This window comes from Protopterus annectens, chromosome 13.part0, assembly GCF_019279795.1.
Source record: "Protopterus annectens isolate FY-2018-M chromosome 13.part0, PAN1.0, whole genome shotgun sequence".
In the NCBI taxonomy this organism is placed as follows: domain Eukaryota; kingdom Metazoa; phylum Chordata; order Ceratodontiformes; family Protopteridae; genus Protopterus; species Protopterus annectens.
Genome location: NC_056747.1, coordinates 72,512,157 through 72,539,616, shown reverse-complemented (window position 1 = coordinate 72,539,616; position 27,460 = coordinate 72,512,157). Strand labels below are relative to the sequence as shown.

The following is a 27,460-nucleotide window of genomic DNA, read 5'->3' as shown; positions in this document are numbered from 1 at the left end:
TGTTGATGGTATATATATATATATATATATATATATATATATATATATATATATATGTACACTTATATACACACACACATATATATGTTGTATTCTTTTCCTAATCTGATTTTCCATTTTTCTATGTAAAATGTAGTACTTGACAAACAAAATGCCACATACACCACCCCCTTAGTATTACAATCAAAATTCCCTCATACTGATAAAACTTTTTTATACTGTCCAGTATCCCTATTGTTGGTTTTATAAATAAAGCTACATTCCCTGCAATGTCCACACTTACTCTTCTTCCCATTAAGAATTTTATTTCCTACCCAATTTTTATTCTCTTCAAAAATATTTTTCATATTATTTCCTCTCCTATGCACTTCTCTAGGAGTATTACCCAATTTTTTCAATTAGATCAAATGCCCCAAATACTCCATTCTAATTCTTTTCAATAATACTTTTTAATTTCTGAGGACTGATAATCAAATGTTAAAACACAATTCATAGACTCTTTGAAATCATCCTTTTTTGCTATAATCAAACAATCCAGGTTTCTTAGTAGTGGTACAAATAGGATGGTTCTTTCTCTAAGAACTAGAGAGTTCTGTTCTTCTAATAAATGGTGGGGGTACTTTCTACTCTTAAACATATTCTTTAAAAGTGTTAATTCCTTTCAAAAGCATTCATCATCTGTCATTAATCTTGAGACTCTAGCTTTCACTAATTCTTTTTTTTTGCCAGTGTGGGTGGTAGCTCTCAAAGTGTAAAAACTATCTGAATCTGTGGGTTTTCTAAAAATTGATGTTTTATAACAATATAATTCCTTAGTTTTGTACAAGTGAATGTACAAATAATTACAACTGTCTTTGTTCACATTATAAGTAAATGACAGAAGACATGTAGTATCATTAACATAATCAATAAAATTAGGAATTTTTTCTACTTTGTCATCTATAAAATCAAAATGTTATCCAGAAATCTAAAATACTTGTAAATAGATTTGATTTCTCATAAATCTTGACTCCCATACCCACAACACAATGTTTGTGAATGCTGGGGCTGAAGATGCCCCCATCAACACTCCTTTTATTTGTTTAAAGTATTTTCCCTGAAATCATACATAATTCTTCTTTTAACACTATTTCCATAAAAGATGTTAACACATAAATAGAATCCTGTGACATTCTAGAGCCTAGAAACAAGGCTTCATTAAAATATTCCAACTATTTGTCTTGAAGGATAGACATAAATAAATCCTTGACATCAGTACTAAGGAATGTAGTATTTTCTTTATAGTCACATTGAGCCAAATACTTTAATAAGTGCCACTGATCTTTAAGTACATGCACTATGGAATAAAAAAAATAATTTCAAGTGATAATGCACAAGTTTGGCTAAGGGTTCTGTTTTAGAACCTCTAGAGGCCACAATGGGTCTCATTGGTGGATCCTCTATAGATATATGTATTTTCGGGATCCCAAAGAATGAAGGAATTAAAGGTTTCTGTAACTTCATATAATTTATTTCCTCAGTTCTAAAATTGTATTCCAAAAACAATTCCCGTAACAACAAATCAATTTTGTGGTTACTAATATTAACTTCATTCAAGGAAGCAGCCACAAAAAATTGACTATCATAAAAATCCAAACATTTTTGCTGTATAAGAATGTTGATCCGTTATAACAACCCCACCCCCTTTGTCAGATTTTATAATTCTAATTGATTGGTTGTTCACCATTTCTGACTTTACCTTCTGTTTTTCGTAGATTAAATTATTTTCATTGACATAAACTTTCTTTTTGTTGTACATAGCTCTAATATCAATCTCACATAATTTCTCGAATAGTGCAACAGGAGGTATTAAAGGGGTGTTGTAAGTATTGCTTCTGTGCAGCCCTAACAGACCACCCTTACCAACAACATATTCATTTTCAAGTGTCAACTTTAAATTAATATTCCTTGCAAATGTATTAATGTCCAAATTCTCTGCCATTTTGACCTTCCTGTGCGGTATATAATTAAAGCCTCTTGAAAATAAAGTATCGTGCTGTTCAGTTATTATAATGTCAGTTTAATTATATATTTTAATCCATTGAATTCTGAGATTATACTGACAGTATAATTAATGTTGTCTCTTATCATTGATAATATGGTGCTTTTCTCCCTCTCCTTGCTGGTTGACCCCTCCATTGTTATTGGCCACTCGACTGCTGCTTCCCAGGAAGAAACTGCTGCTGTTGCTGTATCCCTGTCTTGTTTCTCAATCGACCCGATCTCCTCAGAGGGGGAGTTTTGTAGTCCTGCTGAAAATTTTTGTGGTAAAAAAAAAGAGAAGAGCTATGTTACGAGCATAGATGGAGGTGAGCATGAAAGGGAAGAAGAGAGGTGGGGGGTGTACTTTGGTGATGGAAAAGAGGGAATAATGGGTTTTATGTGTGTTGTAGGGATAGAATTTTGATGAAATGTAATGGAAATGATACCGTTACTTTTATGATGATGACATAGTTATAAATAGAGTCCCATAAATCACAACTGCTTTGTAAGAGTCTAGAGAAAAAAAAAACACTGAGTCTGTTTGGAATGGGCTATGCACAAACTCAGTAAACATTAAGCTCTAATAAAAGCCTAATGATGCCTAACCCCAAAGAGATTCACTGCCACAAACAAACCCATAAAAAATATCTTAATATCCTCCTACATGAGCAGTTATCCTTCAATTCACAGAGACAAATTAACAGAATACTGAAACAACCAAAAACAGAATACAAATTCTACTTACACATGAAGCTAAACAGGCAATGTCATAAATGTACTCATTTGAACAACTGAATATAGCTGTCCTATTATTTAAATTTTTTTCACTAAAAACAGCAAATCCATCCAAATTATTTTAACAAATTTACAATGTTTTATTAATCTTTCTCCTAATCAACATCACTGTGAAAATAGAAAAATAATCTTCCCTTTACAGTAAGGTCATCACTTCTATTAATGCATTAGACTGCCCCCACTAAAAACACTGTAATATTTAAAACTCTCATTTACTCTTTTAGGGGCAATACAATTATACAGCTTGTTCAGCCATTTTCTGAAATCGCCTGAGCTCAATCACACAATGCTAGACTCCTTGATACCTTAAAAACCTTGAAGCAAACAGTGAAGGATATATTGTTACCTGAACACTTGTGTGAAGGTTTTAAGATTAGTAGATGATGCTTTCAATCAACCTTAACATTCCCTTGCTGCAATGTAACTTCCCTAATGATTCCAATTTCCAGTGACTATACCATATTAATTTTTAAAGTGCTCTAAAAAATTCACACCTATGCAATTCCAGTCATGCAAGCTGTCTCTGTCTCAACCTTCAGTGCTACATGGCTTCAGTTATATTATTATTAATCCACTTTTTTATCTCTTACTATGGCTTAAAATTATTTTAGTGTTGATTGGTTACAATGTTACATTAAGCCACCTATCATTGGTGATAATGTTTTATCTGATCATTTTTATTGTTACATCTAGTGAAATTTAAATAGCTGTCAGATAGATAGTGAATCTATAATATGATTGGTTATAGTGCTTTGTTATGCCTCCTATGATTAGTGACACTGACTTATTTAAATGTTTCATTAAAGTGTAATATTAAATTGGTCTGATGAAGCACCTGTGTATGTCGTGAAAGCACTCACCACCTTTTATTATTTTTATATTCTATTTTATTAAATAATTTTTAAACCTGGAAAATGCGTTGGTCTCACTCTTTGCATTTTTTGTTACTTTTGAATTGTTGAGTGGACCAATTACCTTTGGAGTGGTATTTTTTTTATTCTAGTATTCTATTTAATTCCCTTCAGACAGTTTTTTCATTGTAATTATTGTCATTACAGTTTATTAATGATTTATATAGCAGCTGGTGTATAATTTTCAAATAATATGTTCCCTGTTTTGTCTTGCCTAGATTACTGTCATGTTTTTTTAAATTATCAATTGGTATGCAATGTTTTTGTTATACTGTCTATGTCAATTAGGCCTGTGTTATTTTATTTATTTATTTATTTTTATTTATTTATTGTAGTTGGTTTACCAGGATAGTCCATTGGGCCATAATGAACCCATTTTCAATGGAGTCCTGGGGAGAAAAGCTCCAAAAAATACATTTTTGTACTTATGAACATACATTCTTAGATACAAACAAAGTTTAACAATAGGTACAACAGTTAAAAAATAAAGCAATATCAAGTAGTACAGCAAGTGTACATTTAAAATACATTGCAGAAAAATGAATTAACTATTTAGCATGAGCTTATCCATTTATGCAGAGTAGCTAAGAGAACAGATTACTAGAAAGGAAGAGGAGGTACAATGACCTGATGAAGTGGGGGAAGAGGAGGGATATGGAGTCTAATAATTTATATGGACTTATCTGGTTGATTTAAAGATGTGAGCAGAGCATGAAGGTATGAGAGTAGGTGAAGAGTAGGTTATGTAGGATGGGAGCAGGAGCATTCCCAATGTGATGTCAGGTGTGTATGAAGGGATTTTTTGAAAGCAGTGTGATTAGAGGTGGTGCAGATGAGTGGGGGAAGGGAGTTCCAGAGGCGAGCTAGGTTGAAGGATAGAAGGTTTTTGCCTGGGGGATGAGTAGGTTTAGGTACTTGGAGTAGGTTTTGATTGTTTGATCTTAATACTCTATTGGGTAGGTGCATATTAAAAGCAGAAGATAGGGAAGGACAGAGGGAGGGATTAAGAATAAGCTTGTGGGCTATAGTTAGTTGTGTGTAAGTTAGTTGATTAGGAAGCTCTAGCCATTTTAGTTTCTGGAGGGAAAAACAGTGGTGGGTAGAAGACTTGTGGCTTTTGCAATTTTATTGTAGCAAGTTTTGAGAGGATTGAATGTTAGTTAGGGGATAATGAAGGATGTAGCTAGAGTTGTTCTAGTGGCAGAGGTAAGGTATGCATTTTGTCTATAAAGCATACCAAGTTTTTGATGGGTCTTTTTGATGTTTTTTTGTAGGTGAGTGGTAAATTTAAGTTGGTTGTCAATTTGTACCCCTAGTAGTTTGGTGTCTGACACCAATTCTAGGGAGTTATTGGCTAATGATTGAAAATGTATCCATATTGAGAGAAGTAGCTTTAGAAGGAGTAAAAATCATAAGTTTGGTCTTGGAGGCATTTAGAGCAAGGTGGTTTTTTAACACCCATTGCTCTGTTGTAGAGAAAGCATCCTGAGTTAGTTTTTGAAGTGTAGTAATAGAGGTGGCTGAGCAAATGATTGTTGATTCATCTGCATATTGGATGATGTTTGAGAAAGGGAGTGATTTGTGAAAGTCATTTATAAATATGTTGAAGAGAACAGGACCGAAAATGGAGCCTTGTGGAACACCTGTGGGGGTACTAAGAAATGAGGAGGTAGTTTTTTTCCATCTTACTGCTTGATTTCGGTTGGATAGGTAACTGGAGAACCAATTCAAGGAGGAAGAAGAAAGGTTAAGTTTAGAGAGTTTAGTAATGAGCAGGCTATGTGAGATGGTATCGAAGGCTTTGGAGAGGTCTAGTAGCAATGTAGAAACAATTAAGCCAGAATCACGTACTGTTTCTAGGAAGGAGAGGAGGGCAGTCATTGTGCTGTGGTTAGGTCTGAAGCCGTGTTGTGTGGGAGTTATAAGGTGATTGTCTAGGAGATGAGGAAGGAGTTGAAGTTGAACACATTTTTCTAGGATTTTCGAAATGAGGGACAGGATGGCTATGGGATGAAAGTTAGTGACATTGTTGTTGTTGCCCCCTTTGTGGAGAGGAATAATATATGCCTGTTTCCAAATTTGGGGAACTGTGCATTCTTTTAGGGAACGGTTGATTAGGATGCTAATGGGATATGCAAGTGTTTCAGCAGCTATACTAAGAAAGTAGGAAGGTATATTATCAGGGCCGTTGGTACCAGGTTTCAGTTTTAGAAGGAGTTTCTTTATAATAGATGTTGGCACGGAGAAAAAAGAGAGGGAGTGGAGTTGGGAGAGGAGAGTTGGAGGGTGGAGGTGTTTGGGGTAAAGGTTGGGTAGCAGAAGAGGTAGAGGGGTTAGAGGATGGGAAGCAGGGGTGGAATTTTGGAAGGATAGAGTGTGAGTGGGGGGTGGAATTTGGGAAGGATAGTGTATGAGTGGGGGGGAGGGATGCTTGAGGGTGGTGGAGTTGGAGAAAGAAGAGGTCAGTTTGGCAATAGAGTCAAAAATGAGTTAAATTGGGTGGCCAGGTCTAGTTCAGAGGCTTTTGGGTCTGGGGTGGGAGTATCTGGGGTACTATGAAGGAGACTAGAGATCCCTTTCCAGAATTTTTGAGGGTTGTTTTATTTTGGTTTTGGAGTGTAGAAAAATAGTTTATCAGAAGTGATGAGTTTCTTTACTTTACTTGAAGCATTTTATATTCATTGGAGCAGATTTGTCTTAATTTTTTGGTAGCGTGCCCAGACTTTATCTCTATGTCTCATAATGGCAAGAGTATGTTTCCATAGCCAGGGGACTGACTTTGTTTTTATTCTCTTAGTCCTTAGGGTGTATTAAAGTGTGGCCTGCCATGTCTAGGGTTAATGTTTTAGACAGTTTAATTGTGAATTTATGAAGATAGTTGGGTTGAATTTTTTGTGGTCTCGGATAGTTATATAGTTGTGGGTTATGACGGAAAAGGGCTTTAGGAGCAGGTCTCTTGTTGTGCTAACAAACAAACAAAGAGTGTAAATAACCAAATGAATGCATACCTACATACTTGCATGCATAAGTATATACATAAGTAAGGTGTACATGTTTCATGCAGAGATAATGACAATATCAGCTGAGACGTAGTCCCCTGGGAAAGTCGTATTATTGATGGAAGTACTTTAGATTATAGTTTTGGAAATTGTCATTAAATCATTTCTCTCTATCTGTATGAAGAACTATAATGACTCAGTGTAAAACAAGTGCAGAATTTCTCCTTAGTTTAATCGGTTTCTGTCCATATTGTTGTGATAGTTAGCTGGAATGGGGCCGCAGAGGGATAAAGCTCTAACTATGATCCGTTTGACCTGGGTTTGAATAGTGTCTTGGGATCTGACAGAGTTGCAGAATGGCATGGCTGTGCCCTTCCCAGGTGGGACGCCATTCATTGATGATGTTATCTTAGGGGAGGCATGGTACAAAAAGGGGAGTTGGCCTCAGATAAATTAGCAAGCATGGCAGGTGGGAGAAAAACTGGGTAGGTCATCTAAAGGAATCACCATGACAGCAGCAGAGATGGATGAGCCCCAGGAAGCTCTTAGGATCTACAACTATCCCCATATATGGTGATATTAGAGTATGCCTGGGGGGTAGTAGGAGACAAGCTGGTAGACCCAGTGTGGCTGTGGGGAAGTGGGGGCCAAGCTTGTCTCCAAAGGGGAATGAAAAATATTTTTGTGGTTGCTTTTGTGTTTGTGCTTGGTATCACAGAAATGAAGTGGAAGTAGGATGAATAATTTATGATTTACCATGCAAAATCAGTTCCTTAGATACTTCATCTCAATATTTTACTATATCTCCTGTAATTACCGTCTGCTTTAATATAATGTTAATCTTCCATTGTGTGCATACACATGATCCTATACTCTTCATATAGTTTGACTTTTCCATTTTTATTGCCTTTATTAGATGTAGTGAGCCGAATTGGCCAAAACACTCATACTGTGGTTTCAACAGTTCTCAGCACATTGGAAGAATGGCATCAACTTTTTCGGATTTAGTGTTTTCCGACTTTATGTTGAAGAAATTTTCTTATACCAAGCAGTATTATTGCTTTCACAGAAAACGTATACAATTTTCTTTTCTATTCAGTCTTCAAAAAATGTTCATTAAGACATGATTCAAGTTCTATAACAACTACTCTTCTATTCCAGTGGTGCAGTATTGTCCTCAAGGCAAGTCTACATGTTTCCCTTAAGGAACATTCTAGCCTGTTTCTAAACATTTTCATTATGTTTCATAAAGTATCACTTACTGTATGTATGTCATCTTTGTATTTCTTTCTGTACAAATGAAAGTTGAATACGTCGTTCCTCAATTCTGTCCCTTCTTATGCCCCTTTTAGTTTCTCGTTTTAGATATGCATCACATCTAGTCAATCGTGCTCTATCCTAACCCATCACATCAACAGTCATGGTGCTTCATTTTTACTGACCTTAAATACCCCAAACAGGAAAGCGGGCGACCATTATTCATTATATTTCTCTAACACCATTCCTACTGCATACACTAGGCATGCCTTCCCAGAATGCCCTGCCCTTTTGACACCATTTTTTTCCTACTACTTCTCTTTGCGTTTTCCTTATAACTAGCAATTTACTGGTATTCTTTGATTTCTAGCTCTTGCATTTACTTAGCCTTACAATCTAATCAACAATCAACATTGCACACATTCTTTATCATTGATTGAAGAGTATCAGTTCTATTGCTTATTAAATTCTGTCTCCCATTGGCCTTACACCGTTCATCCATTCTCCAAGCATCATTCCACATAGTTAAGTAGGTCATTACTAGGCATGCAGTCCAGGAAAAACATTAAGGATCCTAGTCCAAATTCCCATTTTTCCTGAAAGCACTGCCTGGTTAAATGAGTTGCTCAGTGAAGGCTGAGGGAATCAAACCCTGTACCACAGGATACACATCCAGTGGGACAGGTTGCACATCCAATGGGATAGGTTACACATCCAATGGGATAGGATACCAATCTAGTCAGCTAGATTACACATCCAGTGGGATAGGTTAACCATCCAATGGGATAGGTTACACATCCAATGGGATAGGATACACATCCAATGGGATAGGTTACACATCTAATGGGATAGGTTACACATCCAATAGGCTAGATTAATAAAAGCACCAACAGGGGAACTGGCTAGGCTTATAATGGTAGCCTAGTACTTAGCTATGAACCTAGACCAAAACAGGGTTTAAAACCAAGCTGAGCAATCTCACCATTAATTTTACTGTTGCCTCTGTCAGCCCTTTTAGCAAACCTAGAATTTCTTAGTAAACTATTACCTAACCCAATGGTGGAATGCTTTACTGCACCTTATATAAAACCTGCAGCAGTTTCATTGTTTTTAATGTTACATCAAGTTGCAATAATTTGTGGGATTTAATGTTCATTGAGGTGGTCATTATGGCAAACTTTCCACCTGGTAGGTATACATTTGTTTGAAACTCATAAATGTTTGTCGTTGCATTACATTGGATGAATGATATTAAGAAGATTTTCAGTTTGCCTTATGTATGTAGAACCACGTGACAAGCATGCCTACCTTATGCCCTCGTAGCCCTTTACGTTTTTCCTTCATGTCATTCCTTTTCCCTAACCCACATTACTATACCTGCATGATTCTTTGTCTTGCCTTTCCTTCTGCCAGACCAAAGCAGTCATCATTTACCTTTACCTCCTTTTATGTCCTATGTATTCTAGAAATACCATGTTTATTTCTTTGTTATCTCTTCCATGGGAATCTAAAGGATCTCTTATCACTTCAGTTTTTGTTTCCACTGTATTAGCTTGACAGCAGAAACACTAAGCCTACCTAGTCTGTCCTTTAAGTGCATTTAAAATCATATATTCACCCATACTTCCTACTCTCTCTCGTGTTCCGTGGTGGTACAGTGGTAGTGTTGTTACCTCACAGCAAGAGGTTCTCCCGTTCGATTCTCGGCTTGGCTTGGGAGTGCCTTCGGTGTGGAGTCTGCATGTCCTCCCCGTGGTTGGGTAGTGTTCGAAAGACATGCATGCATAAATGGGCGTGCCTTCATTGAAGGTTGGCCATCGAGCTGGCACCTCAGCATTTCATAAAAAAATCTACTGCCAATCATTAGCAGACCGGAGTTGCGCTGTGGTGACCCCTTACCGGGAAAAAGCCGAAAGACAAACAACAACAACTTCCTATCCTCTCTCATCCTCTCTCCACCTGCTTCATAACCTCCTGAATACCTCTTTGGATTCCTTGCTCTACCACCCATTCTTGTAGCCATTCCATGGGTCCACAGTCCTCTTTGTGAAGAACTGCTTTCACAGCTTTTCAAATTCTGAGGGAATAGTTGGTCCACAAAATGTACTGCTTGGTATCCCATCCTTCTCTGTCCTACCTATTGAAGATAACTGTCTTCACATCTGTCTAACATAATCCTGTACACAAGTTGTTTCTCCCATCTGTCACTAGCCAGAAGATCACTAAATTATCTTGCCAATGGTCATATCCCTTCTGCTCCAACCCTTGTACCTTTCTGGTGGCTTTCTTATAGAATTCTTCAGCTGCCTGATGCCCCTTTCCATGATTGGCCCCCAGAACTGCATACATTGTTCAAGTTGTGGTGGAACCAAGGCCCTGAAGAGTGGAAAGTTTACCTTTTTTTTCTTGAATGTATCCATCAAAGGATGCATTACAGACTTCTGTTAGCTGTTTCATTCTGCCCCCAGTGGTCCATTCCAGCTATTATTGAGACTTTCAGATCAATTTCCTACTCTACTGACATCATTTACCCCCCCCAACCAACTGATATGTCACTTCAGGATTGTACGGCCTAAGTGTAATGCTTTGCCACTTTTCTTACCACTTGTTCAGTCCTTCTATTGCCTTAAGGCCTTCATTATACTCTTATCCACGCACAACTGCTGTACTTAATTCTGTGTTATTAGGGAAGAAGGTGATCCTGTTATCCATTCTCCAAAATATGGCTGAGACAAATATACATTGAAGTGTACAGAATTCTACACTGATCCCCCTACCCTACATATGGACTCATCTGAGAGAATTATTTATTTTATTTGTGTGTGTAATATCACATAACTGAATCATCTTTGGAAAGGGCCCCTCAGTATTCTCAAACAGAACCTGTAACTGCTTTTTGTTTAATTGTTATGATCTTGGACTAGACCACAAAGAGATATATTGTGGACACACATTCTTATGCAAATATGGCTGGGATCACAAATATACTTCTGAAGTTGAGACAAAAGAAAAGATATAAAGAGGATCTTTCTGATCATTTTAGCAGAGGTGATTGAGATTGTAAGCTGCTAGTAAGCTGCAGCCTGTAGTCATGGGTCTGAAATTTTCAGCCTTCATTAGCTTTCTGTGTGAATTTAAGTAGAATGTGCTCCTGGAAAGCAACTAGAAAGAGGCATGTTGGCTTACCAGGTTTACCTAGCTAAGAAAAAATAAAAGAAAGAAAGAAAAATAACTAAAACAAAAATGTCAATCAATTTTCAGTATTACTTGAAAAATACAGTGAGACTACTCTGTGATTTGATTGGGGATGAAACTGCTTTATTCTATTGATGCTGTAGAATACAAATAGCAATACTAAGTGATGCATCTAATACATGTTATAAATGGTTTAGGCATTGTAGAGTTTACTGGATGATTATTTGAACATAGAAATAGTATATTTATTTTTAAAGAACAGGCAACCTGTTCATCATCACTCCAAATGGAGAACAAATGCTTACTAGCAGAGTGTTAATAAGTTAATAAGTAACACCAGCTGAAAAATGAATCCACCACTTCAAGGCAGCATATTAAGCTGTCATGAACTTTGGGCATTTAAAAAGCAATTGGATGATATTTTTTATGCACGCTAAACAGTGTTATGTTATATGGCAAGAAAAAAAATTAAAATAAAAGTTAAAAAAATAGAAAATAAAGCATGTCTGCTCTCCGCATACTTATTTGCTGTTTTGCGTGTACATGCATATATATGTGTGTATGTGTTTGCGTGTGTGTGTGTGTGTGTGTGTGTGTGTGTGTGTGTGTGTGTGTGTGTGTGGGGGGTGCTTATGTGATAGTGTAAACAATTCAGAGAGGGAGGGAGAGACACGCACACACACACACACACACACACACACACACACACACACACACACACACACACACACACACACACACACACACACACACACACACACGGGTTGCCACCTTTTCAAATGGCCAAAGTGTGACATTTTTGGTACAAACATCAGATTTTGCAGGCCGACACATACTCACAGTCAGTACAAAGGATACACACACATACACACGCATAGACACACATACTGTTGAATGCAGTATGCACATTGCACTCCAAAAGAAGACACTGTGGACACTAAAAGTAATTATATTTTTAATGTTTGGCATTACTGACTGGCTTTAATCCTCCATGACTTTTTCTCTTTTCATAAACAGACACTCTAGGGGATTCCATGGTGGTGCAACAATAGCGTTGTTGCCTCACAGCAAGAGGTTCTCCCGTTCGATTCTCAGCTGGAGTGTGGGAAGTGCCTTCTGTGTGGAGTCTGCATGTCCTCCTCGTGGTTGGATGGGCATTCAAAAGACATGCGTAAATGGGCGTCCCTTCGTTGAAGGTTGAACGATGAGCTAGCACCTCAGCATTCGTGAAAATCTACTGCCAATCATTAACAGACCGGAGTTCTGTTGTGGCGACCCCTAACCGGGAAAAGGCAAACAACATTCTAATTCTAGGGGCTGAGAAGCAGTATAGAACAAAATCAAGGACAGAAGGGGGAGCTTTGATGTCTTATGTTCTGTTTTTTTTTATTCATTTACACAGAAAGATACATTAGAGGATATGTTCACTCAAAAAGTGACTAAAATGTGTGCGCATGTGCATGCATTTATGTGTATAGTTCTATATATGCATATGTATATGTCTGCGAGTGTCTACCTGTCTGTGTTTCCAAATGTGTTTGTTTATTTTTGAGTCTGTCTGTGCTTTGGTGTGATTTTGTGCATGCATGTATATATGTTTAGATAAATATTTGCAAAACAAGCAATTACATACACTACAGCAAATTTGAAACATTAGGCAGAGGAATTTATATATATATATATATATATATATATATATATATATATATATATATATATATATTAAAAAATATGGTACAATTTATAAGAACCCGTTTTCTAAGTACAATAATGTCCTCCAGGATGTGTGTTATTGTATAAATAATGCCCTTCCAGGGGGTGTAGAGGCCCTCTGCATCATTACTCCTGTGGGCAAGAGCTATTCGCCCAAAAACACACACCCTCTTAGATATAATTGCTTGCATAATTTATCGTAATTACTTTTGGTATTTGTTCAAAATATTAAAAAAAGTTTGCTTGCTTGTTTAGTAAATATTTCGGTAAAATATTTTGTAAAAAAACTAAAAACGCCACTCAATGAATCAATTCATTTTAAATGACCATTCGATGAGATTATTCAATATTTGTTAATGATGTATGAAAATGCAAATAATAATATGCACTCACTGCTGTGGAATCAGAGGTATGAAGATCACACTTAAAAGACGTAAGCAGTGCTGTATTAGAACATTGCACAATAAAGACAAGTGTTCATTTAGAGTGTTATTTGTCCATGTTACTGTGCTTGAATTAGAAGATATTTCTCAAAATCTATAGACAGACACATCTACTGAAAACAGAACATTGCATCCTGATGTCTTAAATTCCATATCTTCAAAAGGAGTACTGTTTTTGTGTTGTGCTAATATATTAATAACTGTAACTTCCACTGTATGTCTCTCATTCTCTCCTGTTTTATTTTCTGTATTTTTCTTTGCTGCACAGAAAAGTCCAACTTGATCATTATAAGAAGCAACTGTTCAGATGTCTTGCTGTCCCCATCAGTGCACTGCAGAAACTTTAACCAGATGGTTTTCCATACTGTTCAAAAGGAGCAACTCCACCAGGTATTGTGTATCAGTCTTCAGCAAAAAAAAACCCAAAAAATAAAAAAAATGAAAAGAAACAGGGTCCTCTGGTGGAGGAGATGGGAAGAGGTCATGAGGTGACTGAGATCACAGATAACTTAAATAGGAAAAAGTGTGTTCCAGGCTGGGTGGTTGAGTGGTGGTGCTTTTTTCCCTACATTTACAAACAAAGCCTGAAGGTCAGGATCATGGCTTGACAATGCACTCTGGATCTGAAATAGAACTGCTATAGATTTCTCTTTTCTAAGCTTGTGTGTGTGTGTGTGTGTGTGTGTGTGTGTGTGTGTGTGTGTGTGTGTGTGGCGATGGTGTGTGTGTGTGTGTGTGTGTGTGCGTGTGTGTTTTGGTGTGTGCGTGCGCTCACGCGTGTGTGTGTGAGAGAGCACATATCATTGTGTGTGTGTGTGTGTGTGTGTGTGTGTCTGTGTTTCTGTCTATATGCCTGTCTGTATGAATGTGTGTCTGTGCATATCTTTCTGCATATGTATGTGTGTGTGTGTGTGTGTCTGTGTTTCTGTGTTTCTGTCTGTATGAATGTGTGTCTGTGCATATCTTTGTGCGTATGTATGTGTGTGTGTGTGTGTGTGTGTGTGTGTGTGTGTGTGTGTGTGTGTGTGTGTGTGTATCAGTGTTTCTGTCTGTATGTATGAATGTGTGTCTGTTTATATCTTTGTGTGTATGCATATGTGTATGTTCATAGGTTCATAGGTTCACAGGTTTATACTAGGCTATCTGCCGTAAGGGGCATATATTCAAGCCTAAAGTTTCATTTGTACGCCACCCCCTTATATGAAAAAATACTGTGCCCATTAGTTTGTTGTGCCTCTGTCCAGCAGTGACACAGAGATGATTCCCGGGGTAAACCTACGATCTCCCATCCACAGGTCAAGATTTCTCTTGAACAGAGCCAGCGAGGTGCTCTGCCCCACATGGACCGGGATTTTATTCCACAGCATAGGGAGTCTCTGAGTGACAAATCTATCCCTCCAGCACGTCCTATTTATATCTGTGCTAAGGTTTAAGTCTTGCTCTAGTGGTTTTGGTGGATTTGGATTTTTGAGGTGGAGCATGTCCATTAATTCGGTTGGACATGGCCTTGTATGTCAGGCACATGTCACCTCTGAGCAGACGGTATGTGACTGAATAGAGCTGGAGTTTCTTCAATCTGGCAGCATATGACAGATTTTGGAGTCCCTTTATCCTTTTGGTGAGGAACGTTTGGGGTCTCTCCAATTGCTGCAGATGTCGGGTGAGATACATCCCGAATGGGGCATTGTACTTGATCATTGGTCTGATAAGTGAAGAGTACAGGGGAACAATGACCTCACTAGATCTGGATGTGAATCCCTTCATGATCAGGTGGGCAATGTAGAAGGTCTTTCTAACCACTTTAGCAACGTGAGTATCAGAATAAAGGCCACTGTCAACCTGGGTCCCCAGGTCCCTAATAACCTCTTCTGTGCTTAGTGGATTGCCACCTATATGGTAGCTTGGGGTTTCCTTGTTTTTCCTGAAGGGTATGACTATACATTTTTTGGTGTTTAACTTCAGGCCATGGCTCTGGCACCAGCTATCTGTTTCCGTGAGTCCCTTCTGAAGGATATCCGTGTCCGATGCACTTTCCACTATGGCGTCCAGTTTGCAGTCGTCTGCAAACTTTGTCAGCCAAAGTCCTCCCATGTTGGCCTGTACTTCTGAGAAGTAGATGCCGAACAATAGGGGCCAAGGACCAGACTGTGTGGGACACCACTTGTGACCGCTTGGAGTCTGACATAGCCAGCAACTCTAACCCTGTGGGTTCTGTCCTTAAGCCAGTTTGCAACCCATCTTGTGACATATGGGTTTACATTTAAGCTGGTAGTTTTTCTACAATACCCGAGTGGGTATTGTGTTGCAAAGTCAAGGTAGGCTGTATGGACTGCCTTTCCTCATCAATGGCCTTGGTGACTGTTTCAAAGAAGTCGACCAAGTTCAAAAGGCATGATCTGCCCAAACTGCGGGTCCAATGTCTGCAAGTCCCCTATATCTTTGTTTATGAGCTCCATTATGATCCTCTCCATAGCTTTGCAGACTAGACTTCTTAAGCTTATGGGGCGGTAATTACCAGGGTCCGAGGCACCGCCTTTGTGGAGTGGGACCACAGTTGCCGTACGCCACTCCTTGGGCATGTATCCTGTGGTAAGGCTGAGATTAAACAGCTGCCTTATGTGCGGGTTTAATTCCTCATTTAGCTCGTGTAGCACATGGCCAGGGACACCATCCGGTCCCATTGATGCTGTGTCTTTAGCTTTAGAGAGAGCAGCTTTCACCTGCGCATTTGAGATGTCTGGGAGGCTACACTCTGCTGGGATAGTTATCTCTCCTTTAGGGGAGAGAGTTTGCACTGAACCTGTCTGCCAGTATTTTGGCAATGTCTGTGGGTTCAGTGATTTTTGTATCATTTTGGACTAATTCTGAGCATATCTGGGAGTTTCCACCCAGGTTCCTAACATAGCTGAAAAAGGCCTTATGATTGTCCTTTGAATCCATGGCAATTTTTCTCTCAAAATTGGCCTTAGTTGATTTTATGAGTGCTTTTTTTTTTAATAATGATCAGGATTTTGTTCTATCATGTAATAGCTTTCTCCTCTTATTGTAAAGTTTGTTAATGGCTGGGGTCCACCATTCCAGACGTTTGCCCTTTGTGGAAAGAGTCTTGGTTTTATTTGGGATTGCCTGATCCATGCAGTCCTGGAGGTGTTCATAGAAGGCATTTGTAAGGGCTTCCGCAGCTTGGGTTGTGGTTTCCACTGGCTCAGGGGAATTGAAGGATATCACACCAGTCTTGAGTAGTGTGAAGTTTGCTTTAGAGAAGTTCTTCACTGTGGTCTTTTTTGTTTGGGGTGGGGGCGGGATGTGGATTTCCAGTGAGATTAGTTTGTGATCAGATCTCACCAATGAGGGATATACTTCCGGTGTGGAGCATTTTGTCCCCATGTTTGTGATAATGAGATCTGGTATATTTTCTCCTCTCATGGGAACAGTGACTAGCTGTTCCATGGCATTTGAATTTATGAACTCCAGGAACCGTTGGGCTAGAAAGTTAGGGCTTGAGTAATGTTCCCAGTCTATATTCGGGTAGTTGAAGTCACCCAATATGATGGTGTTTGGAGATACATTTATACCCTCCAGTGACTTCAGGAAGGCTGTGGGGTTCCTGAGTTTGAGAGGGTGGCCTGTAGCATGCTACAGTTTGTAGAGCAGTTTTGCCTATGGTTAGTTGCACCTGGATGGTTTCACCAACCTGGAGGTGCGGGTATCTTTATGAATATGGATACACCCTCCTTTTGTGGTGTGGTCTGGGTTTTGGGGCCGGAACACATGATATGAGGTAAAACCTAATAGTGCCGGGTGCTCTCAGGAGCCTTGAACCAGGTTTCAGTTACAGCACAGACATTGATGTTCTCCATACTGAGAAGGGCCTGCATTTTGAGATTTAGACTTCTGGCATTGAGCAGCATTACCCTCAGTTTCTTCCCATTTTTGTTTTCTAGGGTGGTAGGTTTAGAATTTGAGCCTTGCCTAAAAAAGGCACTATGGGGGTGGCAAGAGCCTTAGCCAATATCCGGAATCCCAGGGGTGACAGGTGCAAGCTGTCCCTTGTGAAGCAGCATGGCTTGTCAAGCATGTCATCCCAGGCAGACAGACACTGGATTCCCTTTGAATGACACCAGACATTAAGCCAGTTGTTAAAGCTGATCATCTTGTTTCTATATTGTGGCATCATTCTTGGTGAAGGAAGGATACTGCTCAGGGTCATACCTGCCTGGGCTACATAATCAGAGAGCTCCTCTATGTCTCTTTTCATGTAGTCCAGGGAGTCAGGTCGTTCACACCAGTATGGACAATGACTGTGTCATATTTGTACGCTTGTGTTATGTGGCAGATTCTAGCGCCCGATAGGCAGCTTACTGTGATCTACTCCTTGTTCAGCCTGGTGAGTGGGACGTCAGTGTGTCTGACTATGGAGTCACCTATGACAAGTATGTTTGGTGTTGTATTTGGCCTTAAGGGCTGTGACTGCTTTGCACACTGATTTTGTGGTTTATGTGTTGCTTGTGGGGTGTCTTGAGGTAGCAGTTGTTTGGGTGTCTGCTTTGGAGGCCTCTGCTGTTTAGGTAAATTTTTACTCAGAGCCTTCGAGTATGTCTTTGTGTGTTTATGTGTTTGATTCAGTGGTGTGGTAGCATTATGTGAGGCTGGTTTTGTGGTGTGTGTAGTTGCCTTCTCCTCCTGTCTGGTCTTGCCAGTCCTGAGTTGAGAGAGCTCAGCCTCCAGTTTGGCTAAATAGCTGCATCTCTCGCAAGTATTTGTGTTATGTGGGAGGAGGAGAGGGTTGTCTGTGTACATGAGGCAATTGTAACATTACTTCAATATTCCCAGATTCACCAACTGGGCAGGAGAGGACGCCAGCATCTGGCCCTTCGACATGCTAGAAAAATTAAGAAGTTAGGTATGAGACTGAATAAGAGAGGACTTAGTAAGGAAGTGGGTACTCCTGGGGGTTTCAGTGAGGGACTTTGTATAATATAGAAGTGACAAGTGCGGAGCTTTTTTTTTTTTTTTTTTTAAAAAAAAAAAAAAAAAAAAAGAACACAAGTGTTTTTAGTCAAGGGATATACTGTTTAGGTTACTAGTAGAGCAGTTCTAAGGGAAAAAATGAAGAACAAACTTTATGGAGCCCAAAAAAGTTTAACCTTGTTAAACCGGCGCTGCCCGATGCTGCTCTAGTGGCAACTCCACGCTAAAGCGCGCTTTATAGCAGGGGCTGGAAAAGGCAGGAAATTACCCAAAATGGCCACTGAACTACAAGTTACTGTCTTAAACCACTCCTCTGAGGACAAACAGGCAGCTCAGTACTCCCCACTCCCACTGGTGAGTAAAGAAACTTCCCTCTGACCAAACAAAGAAAATGGAGAAGTACAGGAACCAAGACAAAGCCCAGGGATCAGCAAAATCTGATCACTGGAACAAACTAGCCAGGAAAGTTAGGAGAACAAGAATATTTTTGTTTTTTTCAAGTTTTTTCACAGGCAGAACAGAAAACACAATAAATGCTTTGCAAATGCTTTGAGTGTATTAGCCTGTAGTTTAACTTTTAAGCAAACTTAAACTAAGAAGTGCAACCAACAATTAAAGCTTATAAAAACAGGAAAAATAGGTAATACCACTATAAAATAGACAGAAACAGTCGTCGAATAACACAAATGGTCGAAAAATGTGTCTGTGTTTCTGTCTGTATGTCTGTCTGTATGAATGTGTGTCTGTGCATATCTTTGTGCATATGTATATGTGTATGTGTGTGTGTGTGTGTGTGTGTGTGTGTGTGTGTCTGTGTTTCTGTCTGTATGTCTGTCTGTATGAGTGTGTGTCTGTGCATATCTTTGTGCGTATGTATATGTGTGTGTGTGTGTGTGTGTGTGTTTCTGTGTGAGCACATATGACTGTGTGTATGTGTGTGTGTGTGTGTGTGTGTGTGTGTGTGTGTGTGAGTGTGAGTGTGTGTGTGTGTGTGTGTGTTTCTGTGTGAGCACATATGACTGTGTGAATAAACGTGTCTGTGCATGTGTCTGCACATTGTAAATGTGTGTGTGTGTGAGTGTGTGTGTAAATGCACATGTGTGTAGACACACTTGCCACTCATTATTTTCTTCAACCTTCACTTACTGCCTTAGTAGCTCTCTCCCTCTGTGCATCCTGGTTTCCTGACTCTTCCATTTATTTTTCTTGTCAATAGGAGGAGAGCCTTGGTCAGGGATCCTTCACTAAAATTTACAAAGGATTAAAGATCGATTGGGAGGATGAAGAACCCATTAAGACCCCTGTTCTCCTGAAGATCCTGGACAGTGCTCATAAGAACTACTCTGGGGTAAAACCGCAGATTCTCACATTTTCGTCAGATTATATGTAAACAGCGAAGACCAGTTGTGCTACTTTACTGGATGAATTTGCATGGAATAAGTGGTGCTACTATGAATGGGATGTTTGTGTTATTTACTAGAGTTAAATTATGCTATACCATTAAAAGTTCATAGACGTTACAGATAAAGAAAGAGTTGTGAAAAGGCATAGCAAGCTTTGTCTATGTATGTACATTTTATAGCCGTCTGTAACAATGGGAGGGCTCCTCAGTACTGTATGATAATTTTTACATGACGATGTGGGAGGAGAGACTGAAAAAGCAGTTTGATGCACAGCTCATGACACATGAAGCAACCTAAAATGTCTACGTGTCACTGCCAAAGGCATTATATATTATTCATTTTTGCAGTTGCATCTGTTTAATAGTTTTGGAAGCCCTGAGGTTGCATAATCATATAATTTACATTGAAGTTATCCTTGTGTAGTTACGCAGCATTGTTCAAACTAGTTTCAGCTCACATTGTCATACTTACACAAGCTTGCTGAAATACAGAAAACTGAAAAACAAATGTGATCATTGTCTAAGGTCTGTAGATCAGCCTTCCTAAAATGGTTATAAAATATTAAACGGTTTCCATTCCAGACACATTTTGGGCTTAGATTGGTGCATATTAATAAGGAAATACTAGTCTCCAATATACACTACAGCAGCAAGTGGGGTGTCTTTACAAACTGAATGGGTTTAACACATTCCTATCAATATAATGCACAGTATTTGAAACTGGCAGGTTCCATAGGGTGAAAAAGAAAGACACTAATGCAACCCAAGTCCCATTTCAAGGGGTATCCTTTTGTGGGCCCTATACTATTCTCCATATATGTAGATAATTTGGCAGAATTCATGACAGTACCACTTACATACCACAGTCCCATTTGGTATGCAGCAACCATTCTGACACAGTGCTCTAGTATGAAGAGTGCAGCATCACGTAAGGCTGACCCTTGCGGCCATGCAGAATGCTAATGAGACTGACCAGTGAAGGGCCATATACTAATTATCCATCTGCTCCCCCAGAACTCTCTCCAGGAAGGCATCTACATGCAGTGTAGGTCAGGATGGCCAGTCCAACCACATTGTGGTATTGAACATAGCTATAAGGCTGTATACAAATACCATTAATTACTGTGGGTCAGGGGTCTGGGTGGGGAAGTCAGTAGATAACAGACATAACTGATCCATAAGGTGTGTTAATGGAACCGGCAGCACTGCAATGATCAGAGGGTGCATGGAGGGACACTAGCCACTACTGATACATTTCCTTAAATGTTTTAATGGCACTGGCAGCAATATGGGGACTGAAGGATGGAGAAAACACTAGACATCAGGGATATATTTTTCTTAAGTGCCTTAGTGGCACCAGTAGCACAACAGGGAAGGGGGAATGGGGAAAACTAGCCAACAGGGATTACTCTAAAGACTTGTGCCATAAGGGCATATAAAGCAGTACTAGGATCAAGGAGTGGGGGCAATACTAGTCACCAGGTTCTAATCACTGACTTAAAGATGGAGATTGGGGAATGGGGTAGCCACAGGAGGGTAGACAGGTCAGAGACAGCTACTGGCTCTGTGTGTGTGTGTGTGTGTGTGTGTGTGTGTGTGTGTGTGTGTATGTGTGTGTGTGTGTGTGTGTGTGTGTATGTGTTTGTGTGTTTGAATATGTACTTGTGTATGTAGTAGAGTGACTATGTGATTGAGGGGAATGCCAATGCCTACACAAGCAGCAGTGTACTTCTGTGATGTACAGATCATTACAATTACTATTGCAATGTGCAGTGTGCTAATGTGGCCTTACCCCATTGTGGTTAACTTATCTGTGAATCCCAAAATACCACATTTCTAGGATGATCTGTACAGCTTGCACTAGGCCCTTTAATAAATGTCTAGGAATGTGTTCAGAAAATATACAGCTGCCACTCCCCTGCATGGGTATTGCTGTTCTTAAGTTCTTTTGATTCCATCTCTAGAGAGTAGCTGTTGTGGTCACATTAAGTTGACCAGTGTAGTCATAAGAGACATATGACCCTTGGATATCTTCATCTGAGTAAGAAAGTAGTGCTTACTTTAATAAAACTAACACCATCTTCACTGCAGAACACATTGTCAAAACATTGACTATAGCCTTATATTTTGTGCTTACACCAGCAAAAAAGAACAGGACGGCAGCAATCAAAACCATCATGTACTCAATCAAACTTCTTAATGACAGCTGAATATTAAAAGGTTCTCTGAGTGACATTACAGATACATTAACCAAAGACTAAAACTCTGATCACTTGCCCTTTTGTTCTGGATATAGCATTGTTGTCTTTTTACCCAGTTATTCAATTCAAGCTGCGTGCTGAAATAAAATCTACCATGCTAAGCTCAGTCCTGATGTATAGCAGCATTATTTCATTCTCTAAGCTCAAAGAATTTGTAATGATTATTTAATCATTGTTATATGAATGGGCGTTCCTTTGCTGAAGGTTGTGCGTTAGGCCCGGCAAGCCAGCATGTAAAACTCTACTGCCAATCATTAGCGGACCGGATGTCCGCTGTGGCGGCCCCTAACCGGGAAAAGCCAAAAGACAGTTATATGACATCATAAGCATCTTACTTTGTACAAGCTTCCTTTGGTGCTGTGCAAACACAAGGACTGTGGAAAAAAAGACAAAGGTCATTTTCCAAATGTTTTCAGTGTGCTGATGAATTTTATAGGTTAACATAAATGTTGCTGCTGTACAGTGCACAGTATAGAACCACCAGTTGGTTTCCCTACATCATCCACTTTAGGATGTGGAAATCACAGCAGTTAATTTAAAATTCCCTTTTGTTGTCTGTATATTAAATTATGGCCTCTATAATAAACAAGGTGCTATCAGTATGATATTGCCACTGCTATAAAGTAACTGCAACACAATCACCAAACTGGCAGTTTAGGTAAACTTGTTAAGGCCTGTTGGTGACATCACATATCTATGAAAAAAAGTCGCTCCCCTTAAGTTAAAAAATGTCGAAACAGCAAACTAATATGATGATCGCAATGAAATCTGTAAACCAACACCTCAAACTAGTGAGACACAACAGCTGGCAACTTATTTATTTCTCAAGGTTATGCATCTCTTGTTTTAAGTTACTGAAAATGACTTTACTGATGACAATCAACCAGCAATCCAAAAATGTATGATAAAAAGAGGCAGGGTAACATTATCTATGAATTGTAAAGTATACAGTTTATACTTTTGCATAATAAATGTCAGTGAACTTAGTAACATTAAATCAATCGGCAAACAATTGTTGATTAAAAGGGTGTATATCTTCACTGGAATAATGCTATCTATAATAATCTATGCTGTAAATCCACTGTTTAAAATAACATTTTAATACTTCCTGATTACAAAATCAGAAATAAACATGCTTCACATTAAAAATGTTTCTCACAGTGTTCATATTTTAAAATACTAAGCCTGAGGATATGTTCCTTATTGTGTGGTCAGTGTCACGTTTCTTATTTATAAATTGCATATACTTCATTTCAATAACTAAAGTATGAGAAGTCCAACAATCAAACAGCATTGGGTTGGGAGGGTGGCCTAATAGTTAAGGTGTTTGCTTTACAAACACAAAGTGCAGGGTTTGAGTCTCATGAGGGATAATTGGCTAGACTTACAATGGCTCGCAAGGGCAGTTAGCCTAGTACTAACCTATGTAATAGGGGTGGAAGAAGGTATGCTTTTATATGCTCGCATCATTCAACATGGCTTAGAAAACCCTGAAAACCGAAGTATCATAATCTGGTATCATTCTCCATTTTCACAGTCATCAAAAATATATGCTTGCTTTATGCTTTCTTTACTGAAATAACTTCATATTCTTATTCACTTTAACATGACAAATTCTGCTGTCTTATGTTTGCCCCTCCCTAATATCATGTTTTAATACATATTATGTGAGCAAAGATTTAAAAAGATAGCTGTAGCAAATGTTTTCTAAAGTCAGCAGCTCCATACAGGTAATTATAAGTAATTTGAAAAAGGTAGACTCACCAAGCATCATCAAACCAGCAGTTTACCAATAATGAAATTAATAAACATAAAGAGAGGAACTGATTGTCTGTCCTAACTGGGACCACTTTAAGCAGTTTATAAAATGTTATACATCAGCTATAATTTGGTCATAATGTGTACAACAGTTTGTCTTGCCCATCTATATGGTACATCAGCAATGCTCACACCAAGATACTAACGTGTGCACACAGGATGTATAAAACATAGTCAGCTGACATATTCTAAGCTAAATGATTATTGGTGCAGAATGATGCATTTTCAAATTAGAAAGGACAAAATGCTACTAAGTAATGTCTAGTTAGTAATTATCAGAGTAAGCTGGAGCGGTGATGCCAGTTAATACTGTAAGCATATTTCTGTATATTCTATGGCAAGACATCACTATGTTACTGTGAAACAGATAGGGGTGTGACAGACCATTCACAAAGTAGGAGGAACCTGATACCATCTTTACTGGGGCAAAGTATGTTTCCCTCCCCATAACTGCAGATAACAATCTCCATATAATATCAGACTTGATATGACCATTTTATCTTAGTGTGTGTGTGTGTGTGTGTGTGTGTGTGTGTGTGTGTGTGTGTGTGTGTGTGTGTATCTATATGGCTTACCTTCATTTGTTCAACAAAAATGAATGTCAGCATCAGAAAGGTAAATCACGTTACCTTGAAAATGGAAAAGTCACCTTCCTACTACATATGTGCTGAGAAGAAATGTTGGCACATTCAAACATTAAAAAAAAAAAAAAATTGCAGAGGTGTAAGGTTCCCTGTACCCCTACAAACTGTGCTTATTATATATACTGACTCTGAGGTAGCACAGACCCCGGGGATAGGGAATATTCCCCTTCCTGTGGACTGTTGATCTTTCAACCATCTGTATAACTGACCAAATGTGGTTGATTAGATAGGTGTTGAACAAACTCCCTGTCGACCAAACCCATTGAATTCATATATGGATATAAATAGGTATGTGAGTGTGTGTGTGTGTGTGTGTGTGTGTGTGTGTGTGTGTGTGTGTGTGTGTGTGTGTGTGTGTATAAACTCCTCACCAGTAAGGCACAAATCACTTGAATTCTGAAAATGGAATTTTAATTTATCAGTTTAACATCAGCCTGATTTTTAGAATTTAACCAGGGATAAAAAGTGTTTTCAAGGGTATACAGGGTTCAAGTTTAATGACAAATAATCCCAGGTATATTTCTAATTTTATTGCATTGACAAGTAACCTAGATTTGAACAGGAAATTCCAAATGCACTTTTAAAGCAAGTAATAATTCAAAAATGTGGATGATATTGTAGAACACTGGACCACCTAGAGGCAGTCCATGGCCGAACACTGCAGACAAACAGGCTTAATGGCTGTAGAATGGATAGTATTCCAAAACATGAAATGTCCTGGAAGGTATTCTTACACTTTGAAAATTGGCTCTTTGTTAGGTTTTTGTCTTTCAATTACTGTATTATTATCTTATCTTTTAAATTGTTTTAGGAAACTGTAAATCTGCCAGAATATTGAAATCTGAGAAAAACGATGAAGAAATGAAAATGTGCACAATGCCCAGTATAAAAAGAAAAATTACTTTACCTTGTCAGGTTCTTAAAATGGATTTGATCTAATGGTGATAGAACAAGAAGAAACCTGTAATGAATGTGTTAGGTATGGTTAAGACCCCCACCTCCTACAGTGCAAGAGATGGTACTGATTAACTTAACATTTTTAAACTGTGCTTTTGTATGACGAGATTCTACTTTTGGAATTCCACTAGGAAGGTTAAATAGTATTTCCTCTAGCAGGCTTCTTCCACATACATTTTCAAGTACACAAACAATTAGAGTACTACTTCAGCTAGTAAGATGTGGTCAATAAGCATGACCTTTAGAGTTGCTGTAAGTATCTATGTTAAAAAAAAATAATAATAATACCTCATGTATGAACTTAGACTCAGCAGGCTAGCCCATGGTGATTTTCTCTGAAAATACCCCTGCCCCTCCTTATGCACATTGACTCAATCCTGATATTATGTGGCATAGTGGACAAGTATTCCTACTGTTGTTGTTCTGAAAGTGCTGGGTAACGGAAGTGAAGAGGAATTATACTGCAAGAGCCCGATGAATGTGAAAAGAATGGTGCCATTACATGATTTTATAAATATATATATATATATATATATATATATATATATATATATATTTTTTTTTTTTTCTACCATATGTAGGCTTTTCTGCAATTTTTAGGATGCATACTCTGTAGACATGAATTCTTATAAAAACACATAAAAATAAAGCTTCTATCCACCACCATAATTTATTCCCTGAAGCCTTCTGGTATCTTGTCCACAAACCTTCAGTGAAGTGACCTTATATAACCAACTCGCTCTATTTAAATTAGTAAATATTGAGCACATTGAATCAAATTACTTCAAAATCAAATCAACACAAGCAATTAAGTGTTTAAAAATACAATTTCACCTTGTTGTAATACCTCAATAAAATTGCTACATCCATATCATGAAGAACTGTTGTGCTATATGTCAGAATGTACAAAGCTCCAATTATTTCCAAATAACATTTATTTAGCTGTTTGTATTCTTTTTGATCCTCCCTGTATGTAGACAACGTTGCATTGCAAATCTAGACATACTTATGATATGTCTCAATAAAATGACTAATAACTTCACTGTTCCTGAATTCTTATTTTGAAGTTTCTGACCACATTGCCAATATAATGATTTTAATATAAACATGAGATAGCTTAAACAACCATTTCAGTGTCACATGTTCTAAAAAAAATCTTGTGTAATGCACTATTCATCCTCAGTATCTGATCTAAGCTTGCCTAACTAGAAATATTACTTGTGACATTTAGAAGTGCCACACTGTAATTGTGAAATAAATATTTGTTGTAATATCATATGCGGCAAACAGCTTCTTCTACCAAAACTTGCAAAATCCCTGCTCTCATAATAAGATAACCTGTTCATAGGTTCATAGGTTCATACTAGGCTATCTGCCCTAGGGCATTTACAAGCCTAGCCAGAGTGTGTTTGGCTTTCGCCACCCATTTTAAATGAATTTTGCTATGCCCTTTTTCGAGGTTAGTATACTGTGCCTCTGTTTAACAGTGACACAGAAGTGATACCTGGAGTAAATCTACAATCTCCCATCCACTCATCAAGATTCCTCTTGAAGAGAGTCAATGAGGGACTCTGCCTAACCTGGACTGGGATTTTATTCCAGAGTGAAGGGAGCCTCTGGGTTATGAATCTGTCCCTCCAGCATGTCCTATTTATTTCAGTATTGAGGTTCAAGTCTCTCGAGTGCATAGCTCGATGGGATTTGAATTTTCTGAGGTGCAGCATGTCCATTAATTCTGGGTTGGACATGGCTTTATACGTCAGGCACAAATCGCCTCTGAGCAGGTGGTATGCCACTGAGTAGAGCTGGAGTTTCTTTAACCGGGCAGCATATGGCATCTGTTTGAGCCCTTTGATCCTCTTGGTGAGGTACTTTTGGGGTCTTTCCAGTTGCTGCAGGTGTCTGGTAAGGTACATCCCAAAAGCGGCATTGTACTCAATTATGGGCCTGATGAGGGATGAGTAAAGAGGCACGATGACCTCCCCTGATCTAGATGTGAATCCCTTCATGATTAGGTGGACTATATAAAATGTTTTTCTAACCACTTTGGCCACGTGGTTGTCAAATGAGAG

The 27,460-nt window shown here is 38.6% G+C and overlaps 1 protein-coding gene across 1 annotated transcript in view; it reads left to right on the top strand.

The window, feature by feature from the left end:
- The window catches only part of LOC122817593 (tyrosine-protein kinase JAK2-like), an 876,396-nt gene that overhangs the window by 518,666 nt on the left and 330,270 nt on the right, over positions 1-27,460 (top strand). Inside the window, exons 11-12 of the mRNA XM_044090632.1 lie at positions 13,604-13,725; positions 19,523-19,654. Of these exons, the coding sequence (XP_043946567.1) occupies positions 13,604-13,725; positions 19,523-19,654 (254 nt within the window). The remainder of the gene's footprint in view (positions 1-13,603; positions 13,726-19,522; positions 19,655-27,460) is intronic.